At 40.8% G+C, this 15,598-nt stretch overlaps 1 protein-coding gene across 11 annotated transcripts in view; it reads left to right on the forward strand.

Annotated features, from left to right (window-relative positions):
• LOC106873084 (myosin-IIIb) overlaps window positions 1-14,616 on the forward strand; it is a 221,564-nt gene extending 206,948 nt beyond the window's left edge. For all 11 annotated transcript variants that reach the window (XR_016237804.1, XR_016237805.1, XM_089339137.1 and 8 more), the window contains one exon: window positions 11,293-14,616. Coding sequence is in view for 9 of the 11 variants with exons in the window: in XM_089339137.1 (XP_089195263.1) it covers window positions 11,293-11,464 (172 nt within the window). In the remaining 2 variants the exon portion in view is untranslated. The remainder of the gene's footprint in view (window positions 1-11,292) is intronic.
• The last annotated feature ends 982 nt before the right edge of the window (window positions 14,617-15,598 follow it).

Below are 15,598 nucleotides of genomic sequence, written 5' to 3' on the forward strand. Positions count from 1 at the left end.
ACGACCGAACGAAAGAACGTACGTACGAAGAAACAAACGTACGTACGTACGATCGAGCGAATTAAGGAACGTGCGTACATACGAACGAACGTACGTCTGAACGTAGGTACGAACGTACGTGCGTGCGGACGAAAGAACGAACGAACGATCGAAGGAACGAACGAGAGAACGAACGTACGTACGAGCGATCGTACGTACGTACGTATATACGAACGAACGCACGGACGTACGTACGTACTTACGTATGTACGTACGAACGTTCAAACGAGCGTACATACGAAGGAACGAACTAACGAAAGAACGAACGAACGAAAGAACATACGTGCGTACGTACCAAGAAAGAAACGTACGTACGTACGATCGAGCGAATTAAGGAACGTGCGTACTTACGTACGTACGTACGTCCGAACGTAGGTACGTACGAATGAACAAAAGAACGAACGAGCGTACGTACGTACGTAGTACGTACATTAGAATGAACAAACGAACGAACGTATGCACTTGTGAACGAAAGAAAGATCGAACGAACAAACACACAAACGTACGTACGTCCGAGCGAACGTACGAACGACCGAACGATCGAAGGAACGAACGAACGAACGAACAAACGACACAACGAACAAACGAAGGTACGTTTGTACGTACGTTCATACGTAAGAATAAAGGAATGAACGAACGTAAGTACGTACGAACGTACGCACGCACGAACGAACGTGCGTACGTGTGTACGAACTAACGTACATACGAAGGAACGAACTAAGGAAAGAACGACCGAAGGAAAGAACTAACGAACGACCGAACGAAAGAACGTACGTGCATACGTACGAAGAAACGAACGAACGAACAAACGAAGGTACGTTTGTACGTACGTTCATACGTAAGAATGAAGGAATAAACGAACGTAAGTACGTACGAACAGACGCACGCACGAACGAACGTGTGTACGACCGAACGACCAAACGACCAAACGATCAAAGGAACGAACAAAAGAACGAACGTACGCACGTACGTAAGAACGAACGATCGTACGCACATACGAACGAATGAACGAAGAAACGAAATGAATAAACGAACGAACGTAGGTACGTACGATCGTACGTACATACGAACGAACGAATGAACGAAATGAATACCCGAACGAACGTACGTACGTACGAACGAACGTACGCACGAGCGAAAGAACGAACGTACGCAAGAACGAACGATCGTACGAACATACGACAGAATGAACGAAGAAACGAAATGAATAAACGAACGAACGTAGGTACGTACGTAAGAACGTACGATCGTACGTACATACGAACGAACGAATGAACGAAATGAATAAACGAACGAACGTAGGTACGTACGTAAGAACGTACGATCGTACGTACATACGAACGAACGAACGAATGAACGAAGAAACGAAATGAATAAACGAACGGACGTACGTATGTACGAACGAACGTACGCACGTAAGTACGTCCGAACGATCGAACGAACGACCGAAAGAACGAACGTACGTAAGAACGAACGATCGTACGTACATACGAACGAATGAACGAAGATACGAAATGAATAAACGAGCGAACGTACGAACATACGATCGTAATTACGTACGTAGGTACGAACGAACAAACGTACGCACGTGCGGACGAAAGAACGAACGAACGATCGAAGGAACGAACGAGAGAACAAGCGTACGTACGTACGAGCGATCGTACGTACGTACGTATATACGAACGAACGCACGGACGTACGTACGTACTTACGTATGTACGTACGAACGTTCAAACGAAGGAACGAACTAAGGAAAGAACTAACGAACGAAAGAACGTACGTACGAAGAAACAAATGTACGTACGTACGATCGAGCGAATTAAGGAACGTGCGTACATACGTCCGTACGTAAGAACGAACGAACGAACGTACGCCTGAACGTAGGTACGTACGAACGAACAAAAGAACAAACGAGCGTACGTACGTACGTACGTACATTAGAATGAACAAACGAACGTACGCACTTGTGAACGAAAGAAAGATCGAACGAACAAACAAACGTACGTACGTCCGAGCGAACGTACGTACGTCCGAACGAACGATCGAACGTACGTACGTTCGTACTTACGTACGTACAAATGAACGTACATACGAAGGAACGAACTAACGAAAGAAGGACCGAAGGAAAGAACGTACGCACGAAGAAACAAACGTACGTACGTACGATCGAGCGAATTAAGGAACGTGCGTACATACGTCCGTACGTACGAACGAACGAACGTACGTCTGAAAGGTAGGTACGTACGAACGAACGAACGAGCGTACGTGCGTAAGTACGTCCGAACGAACGTACGTACGTGCGTAAGTACGTCCGAACGAACGTACGTACGTAGGTACGAACGTACGTACGTAGGTACGAACGTACGTACGTAGGTACGAACGTACGTGCGTGCGGACGAACGAACGACCGAACGATCGAAGGAACGAACGAAAGAACGAACGTACGTACGTACGAACGAACTAACGAACGATCGAAGGAACGAACGAAAGAACGAACGTACGTACGTACGAACGAACTAACGAACGAAGAAAAGAACTAACGAACGACCGAACAAAAGAACGTACCAAGACAGAAACGTACGTACGTACGATCGAGCGAATTAAGGAACGTGCGTACATACGTCCGTACGTACGAATGAACAAAAGAACGAACGAGCGTACGTACGTATATATTACGTACATTAGAATGAATAAACGAACGAACGTACGCACTTGTGAACGAAAGAAAGATCGAACGAACGTACGCACTTGTGAACGAAAGAAAGATCGAACGAACAAACAAATAAACGTACGTACGTCCGAACGAACGACCGAAACAACGAACGTACGTACGTACATACGAACGAACGAACGTACTTACGTAGTACGTACTTACGTATTTACGTAAGAACGTACAAACGAACGTACATACGAAGGAACGAACTAGCGAAAGAACGAACGAACGAAAGAACTATGGAACGACCCAACGAAAGAACGTACGTGTGTACGTACGAAGAAACGAACGAACGAACAAACGACACAACGAACAAACGAAGGTACGTTTGTACGTACGTTCATACGTAAGAATGAAGGAATGAACGAACGTAAGTACTAACGAACGTACGCAAGCACGAACATGCGTACGTGTGTACGAACGAACGACCAAAGGAACGAACGTACGCACGTACGTAAGAACGAACGATCGTACGCATATATGAACGAACGAACGTAGGTACGTACTTACGTACGAAGAAACAAACGTACGTACGATCGAGCGAATTAAGGAACGTGCGTACATACGTCCGTACGTACGATCGAACGTATGTCTGAACGTAGGTACGTACGAACGAACGAACAAAAGAACGAACGTACATACGAAGGAATGAACTAAAGAAAGAACGAACGAAGGAAAGAACTAACGAACTACCGAACGAAAGAACGTACGTACCAAGAAAGAAACGTACGTACGTACGATCGAGCGAATTAAGGAACGTGCGTACATACGTCCGTACGTACGTACGTACGAATGAACAAAAGAACAAACGAGCGTACGTACGTACGTAATACGTACATTAGAATGAACAAACGAACGAACGTACGCACTTGTGAACGAAAGAAAGATCGAACGAACAAACACACAAACGTACGTACGTCCGAGCGAACGAACGATCGTACGTACATACGAACGAATGAACGAAGATACGAAATGAATAAACGAGCGAACGTACGAACATACGATCGTAATTACGTACGTAGGTACGAACAAACAAACGTACGCACGTGCGGACGAACGAACGAACGAAAGAACGAAAGTACGTTCGTACTTACGTATGTACGCACGAACGTACAAACGAAGGTAATTACGAAGGAACGAACTAAGGAAAGAACGATCGAAGGAAAGAACTAACAAACGATCGAACGAAAGAACATACGTACGTACGTACGATCGCGAGAATTAAGGAACGTGCGTACATACGTCCGTACGTACAAACGATCAAACGAACGTACGTCTGAACGTAGGTACGTACGAACGAACAAAAGAACGAACGATAGTACGTACGTACGTACATTAGAATGAACAAACGAACGTACGCACTTGTGAACGAAAGAAAGATCAAACGAACAAACAAACAAACGTACGTACGTCCAAGCGAACGTACGTACGTCCGAACGAACGATCGAAGGAACGAACGAAAGAACGAACGTACGTACGTACGAACGGTCGTACGTACGAACGATCTACGTACGTCCGTACATACGAACGAACGAACGTACGTTCGTACTTACGTGTGTACGCACGAACGTACATACGAAGGAACGAACTAACGAAAGAACGACCGAAGGAAAGAACTAACGAACGACCGAACGAAAGAACGTACGTACGAAGAAACAAACGAAGAAACGTACGTACGATCGAGCGAATTAAGGAACGTGCGTACATACGAACAAACGAACGAACGTACGTCTGAACGTTGGTACGAACGTACCTTCGTGCGGACGAAAGAACGAACGAACGATCGAAGGAACGAACGAGAGAACGAACGTACGTACGAGCGATCGTACTTACGTACGTATATACGAACGAACGCACGGCCGTACGTACGTACTTACGTATGTACGTACGAACGTTCAAACGAAGGAACGAACTAAGGAAAGAACAAACGAACGAAAGAACGTACGTGCGTACGTACGAAGAAACAAATGTACGTACGCACGATCGAGCGAATTAAGGAACGTGCGTTCATACGAACGAACGTACGTCTGAACGTAGGTACGAACGTACGTGCGTGCGGACAAAACAACGAACGAACGATCGAACGAGAGAACGAACGTACGTACGTACGAGCGATCGTACGTACGTACGTATATACGAACGAACGCACGTACGTACGTATATACGAACGAACGCACGTACGTACGTACGTACTTACGTATGTACGTACGAACGTTCAAACGAACGTACATACGAAGGAACGAACTAACGAAAGAATGAACGAAGGAAAGAACTAACGAACGAAAGAACGTACGTGCGTACGTACCAAGAAAGAAACGTACGTACGTACAATCGAGCGAATTAAGGAACGTGCGTACATACGTCCGTACGTACGAACGTACGTCCGAACGTAGGTACGTACGAATGAACAAAAGAACGAACGAGCGTACGTACGTACGTAGTACGTACATTAGAATGAACGAACGTACGCACTTGTGAACGAAAGAAAGATCAAACGAACAAACAAACAAACGTACGTACGTCCAAGCGAACGTACGTACGTCCGAACGAACGATCGAAAGAACGAACGTACGTACGTACGAACGATCTACGTACGAACGAACGAACGTACGTTCGTACTTACGTATGTACGCACGAACGTACATACGAAGGAACGAACTAACGAAAGAACGACCGAAGGAAAGAACTAACGAATGACCGAACGAAAGAACGAACGAAAGAACGAACGTACGTACGTACATACGAACGAACGCACGGACGTACGTACGTACTTACTTACGTATGTACGTACAAACGTTCAAACGAACGTACATACGAAGGAACGAACTAACGAACGAAAGAACGTACGTGCCGACGTACCAAGAAAGAAACGTACGTACGTACGATCGAATTAAGGAACGTGCGTACATACGTCCGTACGTCCGAACGTAGGTACGTACGAATGAACAAAAGAACGAACGAGCGTACGTACGTACGTACATTAGAATGAATAAACGAACGAACGAACGTACGCACTTGTGAACGAAAGAAAGATCGAACGAACAAACAAACAAACGTACGTGCGTCCGAACGAACGACCGAACGATCGAAAGAACGAACGAAACAACGAACGTACGTACGTGCATACGAACGAACGAACGTACTTACGTAGTACGTACTTACGTATGTACGTACAAACGAACGTACATACGAAGGAACGAACTAGCGAAAGAACGAACGTACGAAAGAACTAAGGAACGACCGAACGAAAGAACGAACAAACGAAGGTACGTGCGTTCGTTCGTTCCTATGTATGTACGTACGATCGTTCATACGTTTGTACGTACGTTCATACGTAAGAATGAAGGAATGAACGAACGTACGCACGAACGAACGAACGACCAAAGGAACGAACGTACTCACGTACGTAAGAACGAACGAATGAACGAAGAAACGAAATGAATAAACAAACGAACGTAGGAACGTACGTAAGAACGTACAATCGTACGTACATACGAACGAACGAACAAATGAACGAAGAAACGAAATGAATAAACGAACGAACGTACGTTCGTATGAACGAACGTACGTTCGTATGAACGAACGTACGCACGTAAGTACGTCCGAACGATCGATCGAAGGAACGAACGTACGCACGTACGTACGTAAGAACGAACGATCGTACGCACATACGACAGAATGAAAGAAGAAACGAAATGAATAAACGAACGAACGTAGGTACGTACGTAAGAACGTACGATCGTACGTACATACGAACGAACGAAGAAACGAAATGAATAAACGAACGAACGTACGTATTTACAAACGAACGAACGAGCGAAAGAACGAACGTACGTACGTAAGAACGAACGATCGTACGTACATACGAACGAATGAACGAAGAAACGAAATGAATAAACGAGCGAACGTACGAACATACGAAAGAACGATCGTAATTACGTACGTAGGTACGAACGAACAAACGTACGTATGTGCGGACAAACGAACGAACGAAAGAACGAACGTACGTACGTACGTACGAACGAACGGACGTACGTTCGTACTTACGTACGTACAAACGAACGTACATTAGAATGAACAAACGAACGTACGCACTTGTGAACGAAAGAAAGATCGAACGAACAAACAAACAAACGTACGTACGTCCGAGCGAGCGAACGTGCGAACGTACGTACGTCCGAACGAACGATCGAAGGAACAAACGAAAGAACGAACGTACGTATGTATAAACGATCGTACGTACGTACATACGAACGAACGAACGTACGTTCGTACTTACGTATGTACGCACGAACGTACATACGAAGGAACGAACTAAGGAAAGAACGACCGAAGGAAAGAACTAACGAACGACTGAACGAAAGAACGTACGTGCGTACGTACGAAGAAACAAACGTACGTACGTACGATCGAGCGAATTAAGGAACGTGCGTACATACGTCCGTACGTACGTCTGAACGTAGGTACGTACGAACGAACAAAAGAACGAACGAGCGTACGTGGTACGTACATTAGAATGAACAAACGAACGTACGCACTTGTGAACGAAAGAAAGATCGAACGAACAAACGTACGTACGTCCGAGCGAACGTACGTACGTCCGAACGAACGAAACAATGAACATACCTACGTATGTACATACGAACGAACGTACGTACTTACGTAGTACGTACTTAAGTACGTTTGTACGTACGTTCATACGTAAGAATGAACGAACGTAAGTACGTACGAACGTACGCACGCACGAACGAACGTGCGTACGTACGAACGACCAAACGATCGAAGGAACGAACGAGAGTACGTACGTAAGAACGAACGATCGTACGTACATACGATCGAACGAATGAACGAAGAAACGAAATGAATAAACGAACGAACGTACGAAGGAACTAACGATTGAAGGTACATACGCACCTACGAACGAATGAAAGAACGTACATACGTAATTACGTATGGACGAACGAACGTACGCACGTAAGTACGTCCGAACGAACGAACGTAAGTAAGTACATACGAACGAAGAAACGAAATGAATAAACGATCGAACGTACGTACGTATGCACGAACGAACGAACATACGAAGGAACTGACGATTGAACGTACACACGCACGTAGGAACGAACGAACGAAAGAACAACCGAATGATAGAACGTACGTGTGTACGTACGAACAAACGAAGGTACGTTTGTACGTACGTTCATACGTAAGAATGAAGGAATGAACGAACGAACGTACGTACGTACGAACGAACGTGCGTACGTATGTACGAACGAACGACCAAACGATCGAAGGACCAAACGAAAGAACGAACGTACGTACGCACGCAAGAACGAAATATCGTACGAAACATACGAACGAAGAAACGAAATGAATAAACGAGCGAACGTACGAACGAACGAACGAACGTACGAAGGAACTAATGATTGAACGTACATACGCACATACGTACGAATGAACGAACGAAAGATCGTACGTGCGTAATTACGTAAGTACGAACGAACGTACGTACGTGCGGACGAACGAACGATCGAAGGAACGAACGAAAGAACGAACTACGTACGTACGAACGATCGTACGTACTTGCGTACATACGAACGGACGAACTTACGTATGTACGTACGAACGTACATATGAAGGAATGAACTAACAAAAGAACGAACGAAGGAAAGAGCTAAAGAACGACCGAACGAAAGAACGTACGTGCGTACGTACGAAGAAACAAACGTACGTACGTACGATCGAGCAAACGAAAGAACGTCCGTACATACGCCCGAAAAGAACGAAAGAACGTACGCACATAGTACGTACATTAGAATGAACAAACGAACGAACGCACGCACTTGTGAACGAAAGAAAGATCGAACGAACAAACAAACAAACGTACGTACGTCCGAGCGAACGTACGTAACATCCACCCCTCGGGGTCAGCCACATTTAAGTGGCAAATATACTTCACTTTATCGTGCAGTTACTGTTAATACCTCGTTCAGAGATTTAACATTGCTTGTTGTCAGTTTTTCGATATCAGTGAATAATTTCACTGGAAAAACTTATATATATTTGCCAAGGGATGCCTTTTGCATCGAAGCTCGGCGATTGTCGTACGCTGAAGAAGGGAAATAACCCTGAAACTCGAGTACGTACGTATCGTAGATCAAGATGGGAAGGATAACTTCCCTTGGCAAATACAGTCAGGACACAGAAGTGTGTCGATAGCCAGCTGGAGGAGATGTCCTCCTGGGGTAAAAGCAACAGTAACATCCACCCCTCGGGGTCAGCCACATTTAAGTGGCAAATATACTTCACTATATATATATAAATATATATATATAAATATACAGTAGTGTGTCGATAAGCCAGCTGGAGGAGATGTCCTCCTGGGGCTAAAAGCAACAGTAACATCCACCCCTAGGGGTCAGCCACACTTAAGTGGCAATATACTACACTTTATCGTGCAGTTACTGTTAATACTTCATTTAGAGAATTAACATTGCTTATATATATATATATTTAAGATGGTGCCCCAGCATGGCTGCACCCGAATATCTGAAACACGAGAAACCCCGTCTTACTCCACTTAAGTGCTCTCCCTTGAATAATATATTCGTCTCACTCTGAAAAATTGAATGCTCTCCCTTTAATTTTAAGCTGCCTTCTGTTAAGCAGAAATGTTCTTGTGTGCCTGTATGCGTGCGCATCCACCAGTTTTGTTTTTTTACCTTAAATTCCGATACGACCAGGTGTTGTGATTGTTTATTGAGCAGAAACACCTAAAGCTCCACGAGACTCCAGCAGGGGTTGGTAACAAACCCTGTTGTACTCTCTCACCACAACTTTCTCTCACTGTTTCTGTTGTGCCTGTATTTCAAAGGGCCAGCCTTTTCACACTCTGTGTCACGCTGAATCTCTCCGAGAACTACACTAAGGGTACATGTGTCTGTGGAATGCTCAACCACTTGCACGTTAATTTCACGAGCGGGCTGTTCCATTGACCGGATCAACTGGAACCCTCGTCGTCATAACTGACAGAGTACCACGATATATATATATATATATATACATATAGAGAGAGAGAAAGAGAGAGAGAGAGTTTTTGTTTTTTATCTTTAGTTATGATAGATTGAAATATCTCTTAATTTAATACGTTAATGTTGGTTGTCTTGGTGGTCTCATGGGTAGAGACATAGACAACCACATTGAACATCCTGGGCAGGGGTCAAGGCCTGCATTAAGGGGTCTTACTAAAATTTATTATTCTTTTTTATCTCTAGAGTTAAAAATTGAAAATGTTTAATAAGACCACCCTGTAATTCCTGGCAGAGATTAGATACCTCTGCTGGTGTCTTGTTACTACTTATAAACACTGGGCCACCAAAGGGCCACCAAAGCAGCAACAATTTCTATGAGAAAATTAAGATACTTAAATTTACTTCAAATATTGTATTTACTATAAATATACGAGGGAGATCTGGTTACTATGTGAAGGCTGCCTTGTGGCCCCTTCTTTGCACACAGACACACACAATATTTTTGGTAAGTGAAATTTGGTTGCTTAAATAAAAGTATTTAATAATGTCTTTCGTAATTTCTGGCAGAGATTTGAAACCTCCACTTTTTGTTGATGAAAATTTGGTTACTTAAAAAAAAAAAATATTTAATAAGACATCTTGTAATTTCTGGCAAAGATTTGAAACCTCCACTAGAGTATTTTGTTATTATTTCTAAACACCCTTACCAATTGGGCCATCAAAGCAATAACAATTTTCAGAAGAAAATTAAGATATTTAAATTTATTTCAGTTATTGGGTTTACTATAAAGATTTGGAGGAGATTTGGTTGCTATATCAAAGCTGCTTTGTGGCCCCTTCTTCACACAGACAATCTTTTTGCTGAGGGAAATTTGGTTGCGTAAATAAAAATGTTATTTAATAAGAACCTTTGTAATTCCTGGAAGAGATTTGAAACCTCCACTTGTTATATTACCACTTTGCAACACCCATTACCTGCTGAGCTACCAAATCATCAATAATTTTAATAAAATCAAGATATCTAAATTTATTTCAATTAATGGAATTACCATAAAGATATGATGGCAATTTGATTACTCTGTGAAGGCTGCCTTGTGGCCACTTCTTCACACACAATCTTTTTGTTCAGGGTTATTTGGTTGCTTAAATGAACAAGGAGTACATTTAGACAGCTACTTAATAAACACTAAACCTGTTTCGATACAACATAGATCCACATACACACAGGATTTAAATTAAGCAACGGTTTACCTGTATAATGGGATCCAGGTGATATACAGTTGGATGTGTTAGCATCAAAGATTTACTTTCGGGGACAGTAATAATACTACTCGCTATTTGGTAAGGGTGAGCGAGCTCTATTTTGTATTCTAATACGTTCCAAATGGAATAAACCTTCAATACAAATATATATACATTTCTCAATAAGTGTGCTGACCAATATAATGTATATGTATCCCTCTGCTTTTGAAAAATCTTAAGTGTGTTGTTTCTCTCTACTTTTCTCTCTAGGCGACCATCAGGTTCTCCAGATTTCAGTACTTTCCAGCAGGCCACTGATGTGAGCGGTTCTCTTTTGGCTTTCAATGACGAAAACGAAGGAAGCTCTACAGACTTGCGAAGTGTTTTGAAACGGAGTGGAAACCTCGAGGCTCTTTTGTACGAAGATGGAATCCTGGAATAATTTCTATATTTTTTTGGTTTGTTTTTGTTTTTTTTTTGGTTAAAAGATTCCTCAAAAAAGGCTCACACAACACTTAATTGAATTACACCTCGTTTGGTAAATTTTTACTAAAAAGGACAAATTGAAAGATAGGTAATATAGCCAGCAACTGTGTGAAATATCAGAAGAATGATATCAACTATAATAGAGTAGAAAGACCTAGCAAGCTCCCCTTCTCTCTCTCTTCACCCAACCCCTTTATAGTCACATCTCCTTCATTCTTCCTCCTCTTGACATTGAGTTTTTCTTCCCTGTGAGAAACAAGATCCACTTTGACTTTTTAATTTATGTATTCAACTTTGTTTTTGTTTTATTTGTCTCAAACCATGACAAAAGAAAAATGTATGGAAGAACAATAAGAAAATGAAAACCTGGCAAAAAATGTATGGAAGAACATTAAGAGCAATATTACTTAGATATTTCAGTTCTATACAAACCTATACATACAAAACTACTTACCTCTGACTGTGTGCTGTAATGTGTGCTGTAATAGTCTCACCACCACACCTAGGTCAGGTCCTTGTATTTCAATACGTTGGACCTGTGTGCACATCTTATATCAATAGACCTTTTTCTCTTTAGTTCAAAGCTGTATTTATTATTCAAACTTACACAACTCCATCTTGTCTATTTGTCACCCTAGCTGTGTCTGTATGAATGTATGAGTGTGGCTGGAGAAAGAAAAGCCATGCCATTATCTCCCTTCTCAATTTATGTAAAAACTAAACACACACACACACACATCAGTGGCATAGCTAGAGTGTGTGTGTGTGTGCCAGCCATGGCAGCCCTTGAGTTTGCTGAGCCTCCAAAACCTAAACGATTTTACAGCAGCCTCCAAGTTACTGCCTTCACAAAATCGTGACCTAGGGTGGACTGCCCCCACCTCCCTAGTTACGCAACCAACACACAATTTACATGATTAAATATGAGGCCTGATCTATGATTAAACCTACTAAGTATACCTATTTATATTTCATCTCTCTCTCTCTTTTCTGTATGTCTTGTGTGTAGAGAAACTTATTGATTCTATCTTTTAGTTTATGTAATTAAAGCAAGACCTTAGATTAAATTTGAGGGCAAATCTAAAACTGAATACAAAATGTATAGATTTATATTTTTAAAATTTAGTTTGGATGCTGGCATAAAGGATTTCCATGAAGGAGGATCAGTTAAGAGATAAAAGCAGAGACAAATTGTGCCCCATATATTGGTGAGATATCGAGGGTCTGTGTTGAAACAGATTTTGGTATTAGGAACCTGGAAATTTATAACATAACTACATTAAGATTAGAACCAACAAATAACAATTCACTGAGCCATATACACATATAAAGCTTCTATTGTGATTTAACTAACAAGAAGCTTGCCATACTGGTGTGTGGCTTGTCATGCAGCCTCTTATATAACAGATTTTGTTAACCCAAATTTGAAAGGGCCGCTTGTTGTCCCTAATTCTTTCATGATTGAGGATGTGTTCTGTTTATTTGTTTCTGAAACAAACAAACAAAATAAAAAAGAGGGAGAAAGAGAAAGAGAAAACTCCCTCGAAATTAGCTATCCTCCTCCAACTTCACTCTCTCACTATGTTAGGTACATATATTGTTTTGCAAACATTCTCATCTTTAATTAATTACTGATCAGAGACTAGTCCGACAGAAATAGCTTTATCAGATGGCAATTAGAATAAGCTATAGATGAACTTCCAGAAAATTCTGCACATTTTTCCTTTTTCAGTGTACACCTGTTTGTGCATATAAGTGTGTTGACAAATGCATCTATATTTAAACATATATGTACATACTTATAAGTTTGAATTTGTATGTAAAGTTGTTATAGCTGAAACATGCTTTGCATTCAAACTTCCTTGTTTCTGGTAGGAAATTATGCTCTATTTTTGTCTTCTCTCTTTTTGGTTACAATAATGTCAGCCAGGTTTTTTCTTGTTTACATTTTTAAGAAGCAACTTTCCACTTACGAATCTACTCTTTGGAACAGAGAAGGGTCAGTAGATTCTGATGAGTATTAAAGAAGGTGAAACTCATCAGTCCAATTCTCGTTCCAAGCAACTGAAAAGAGCCTTGTCTTTAGACAACAGGGCCTAATTTCACAGAGAAACTAAATACTTCTGAATAAAGTATTTTCTGTATCGCTTTTCTGTAAACAAGACCTGTTAGCTCAGAGAAACCCTGTCAGTATTCTATCTTGCTTCCCTTTGTTCCTCCAATATTGGTGATGTAACATCATCGAATACTTTTAATCTTCAACTGAAGACCTGTCACCAATTCTTAAATCCACTCCCACCTCTTCACTTCCTTGTTATTGCCAGATTTATCAAAGACACATGTTTTTCGTGACTAATTTTTTCGGTGAAAAGGAGTAAGAAAGATCGCCTAAAATGGACATATCTTCTTGCAGAAATGTTTCTATAGAGCGTTTGTAACTAAACTAAGTCTGATAACAGTTTTCTTTGGGTTTTTTTTTTTCTCCATTTGATAAACACAAGTCATTGACAAGATGCAGCAAGATGGGTTTGTATTTTTGTTTTAACTAATCAGATACATGCATTCATTGTTGCTGCAGAATAGATTTAAAGACATATTAATATGAATAATGATAATGGTGTGACGTACCTGGTATAAATTGGTTGTCATCTATGCTATATAGGCCAGCATGTTAAAAGGCCAGACAACCAAAATAGAGGAGAAAAAAAAAAGACACATACAAAAAAAAAGAGAAAAAAAACAATCAACAACTGTGATCAAGAAACATCTTCGAACTGGTTTAGTCTGACAATAAATAAACCAGACATTTTGTTTTTATGTTTTCACTGGAAAAAGAATAAAAAAGTTTTTTTTCTTTCTTTTCATTTTAAAATTAAAGTTGTCTCGATGTTTTCAACTTCAACTGGTTATTTGAGATAAATTCTATGTGATTATAAATCACTTAAATTTTTTTTTTTTTTTGTTGGGGGGAGTTAAATGAAGAACGAAGGAAAACAAAAAAAAGTATCTACAAATTATTATTATTATTATTATTATTATCATCATTCAAGAGACACATATTCACCTCTGCACATTAAGTTCTATGACTTGTAACAAAAAAAAAATAAACATTTGACTACTTTGGAATAGAAAAATATTTGAAATGGAAAAAAAAAAAAATAATAATAATAATGATATGCACTTATCTAATTAGAGTTTTCAAAAAGAAATATTTCAATTTTTACCAAATTATCTCATGGGGAGTTTTTTGGGGCAACAAAAGATTGTTTCTGCAAATTATTTAGATTTTCAATTTTTTTTTTTTATCTGTAAAAAAAAAAAAAATGTTGTGATGCATAAATCAAAAGTTCAGTCTAGTTGGGTGGGAATTTGCAAAAGAAAGATTTTACAGAAGCAGGTTTTTTTTGTATTTCTACATGATGTTGAAAAAAAAATTAAGATTTTGAAAATTCCTATGGAAATAGTCTCTCTATTTTCATATAAGGTATTGGTTCCTCCCAGCACACTCCCATTATTATTATTTCCGCCGTGGTTGACTTTGCCTTTCACCCTGTCGGGGTCGATAAATTAAATACCAGTGAAACACTAGGGTCGATGTAAACAACTAGCCCCCTCCCCACAAACTCCAGGCCTTGTGCCTACAGTAGAAAGGATCATTATTATTATTATCATCAAGGCGGCAAGATGGCAGAATCATTAGCATACCAGGCAGAATGCTTAGCAGCATTTCACCCATCTTTTCATTCTGAGTTCAAATTCCGCCAAGGTTGACTTTGCCTTTCATCATTTTGGGGTTGATGAAATAAGTACCAGTGAAATGCTGGGGTCAATGTAATCGACTAGTCCCCTCCCCAAAATTTCAGGCCTTGTGCTTATAGTAGAAAGGATTATTATTATTATTAAGGCGGCAAACCAGCAGAATCGTTAGCACGCTGGACGAAATACTAAGCAGTATTTAATCTGTTGCTATGTTCTGAGTTCAAATTCCGCCAAGGTCAACTTTGTTGTTTTAATCCTTTCAGGATTGGCAAGTACCAGTTACACACTGGGGTTGATGTAATTGACAAGTCCCCGCCCCAACCATTTCAGG

The sequence above is a fragment of the Octopus bimaculoides genome, chromosome 21 (assembly GCF_046866305.1).
Source record: "Octopus bimaculoides isolate indiv1 chromosome 21, ASM4686630v1, whole genome shotgun sequence".
In the NCBI taxonomy this organism is placed as follows: Eukaryota; Metazoa; Mollusca; class Cephalopoda; order Octopoda; family Octopodidae; genus Octopus; species Octopus bimaculoides.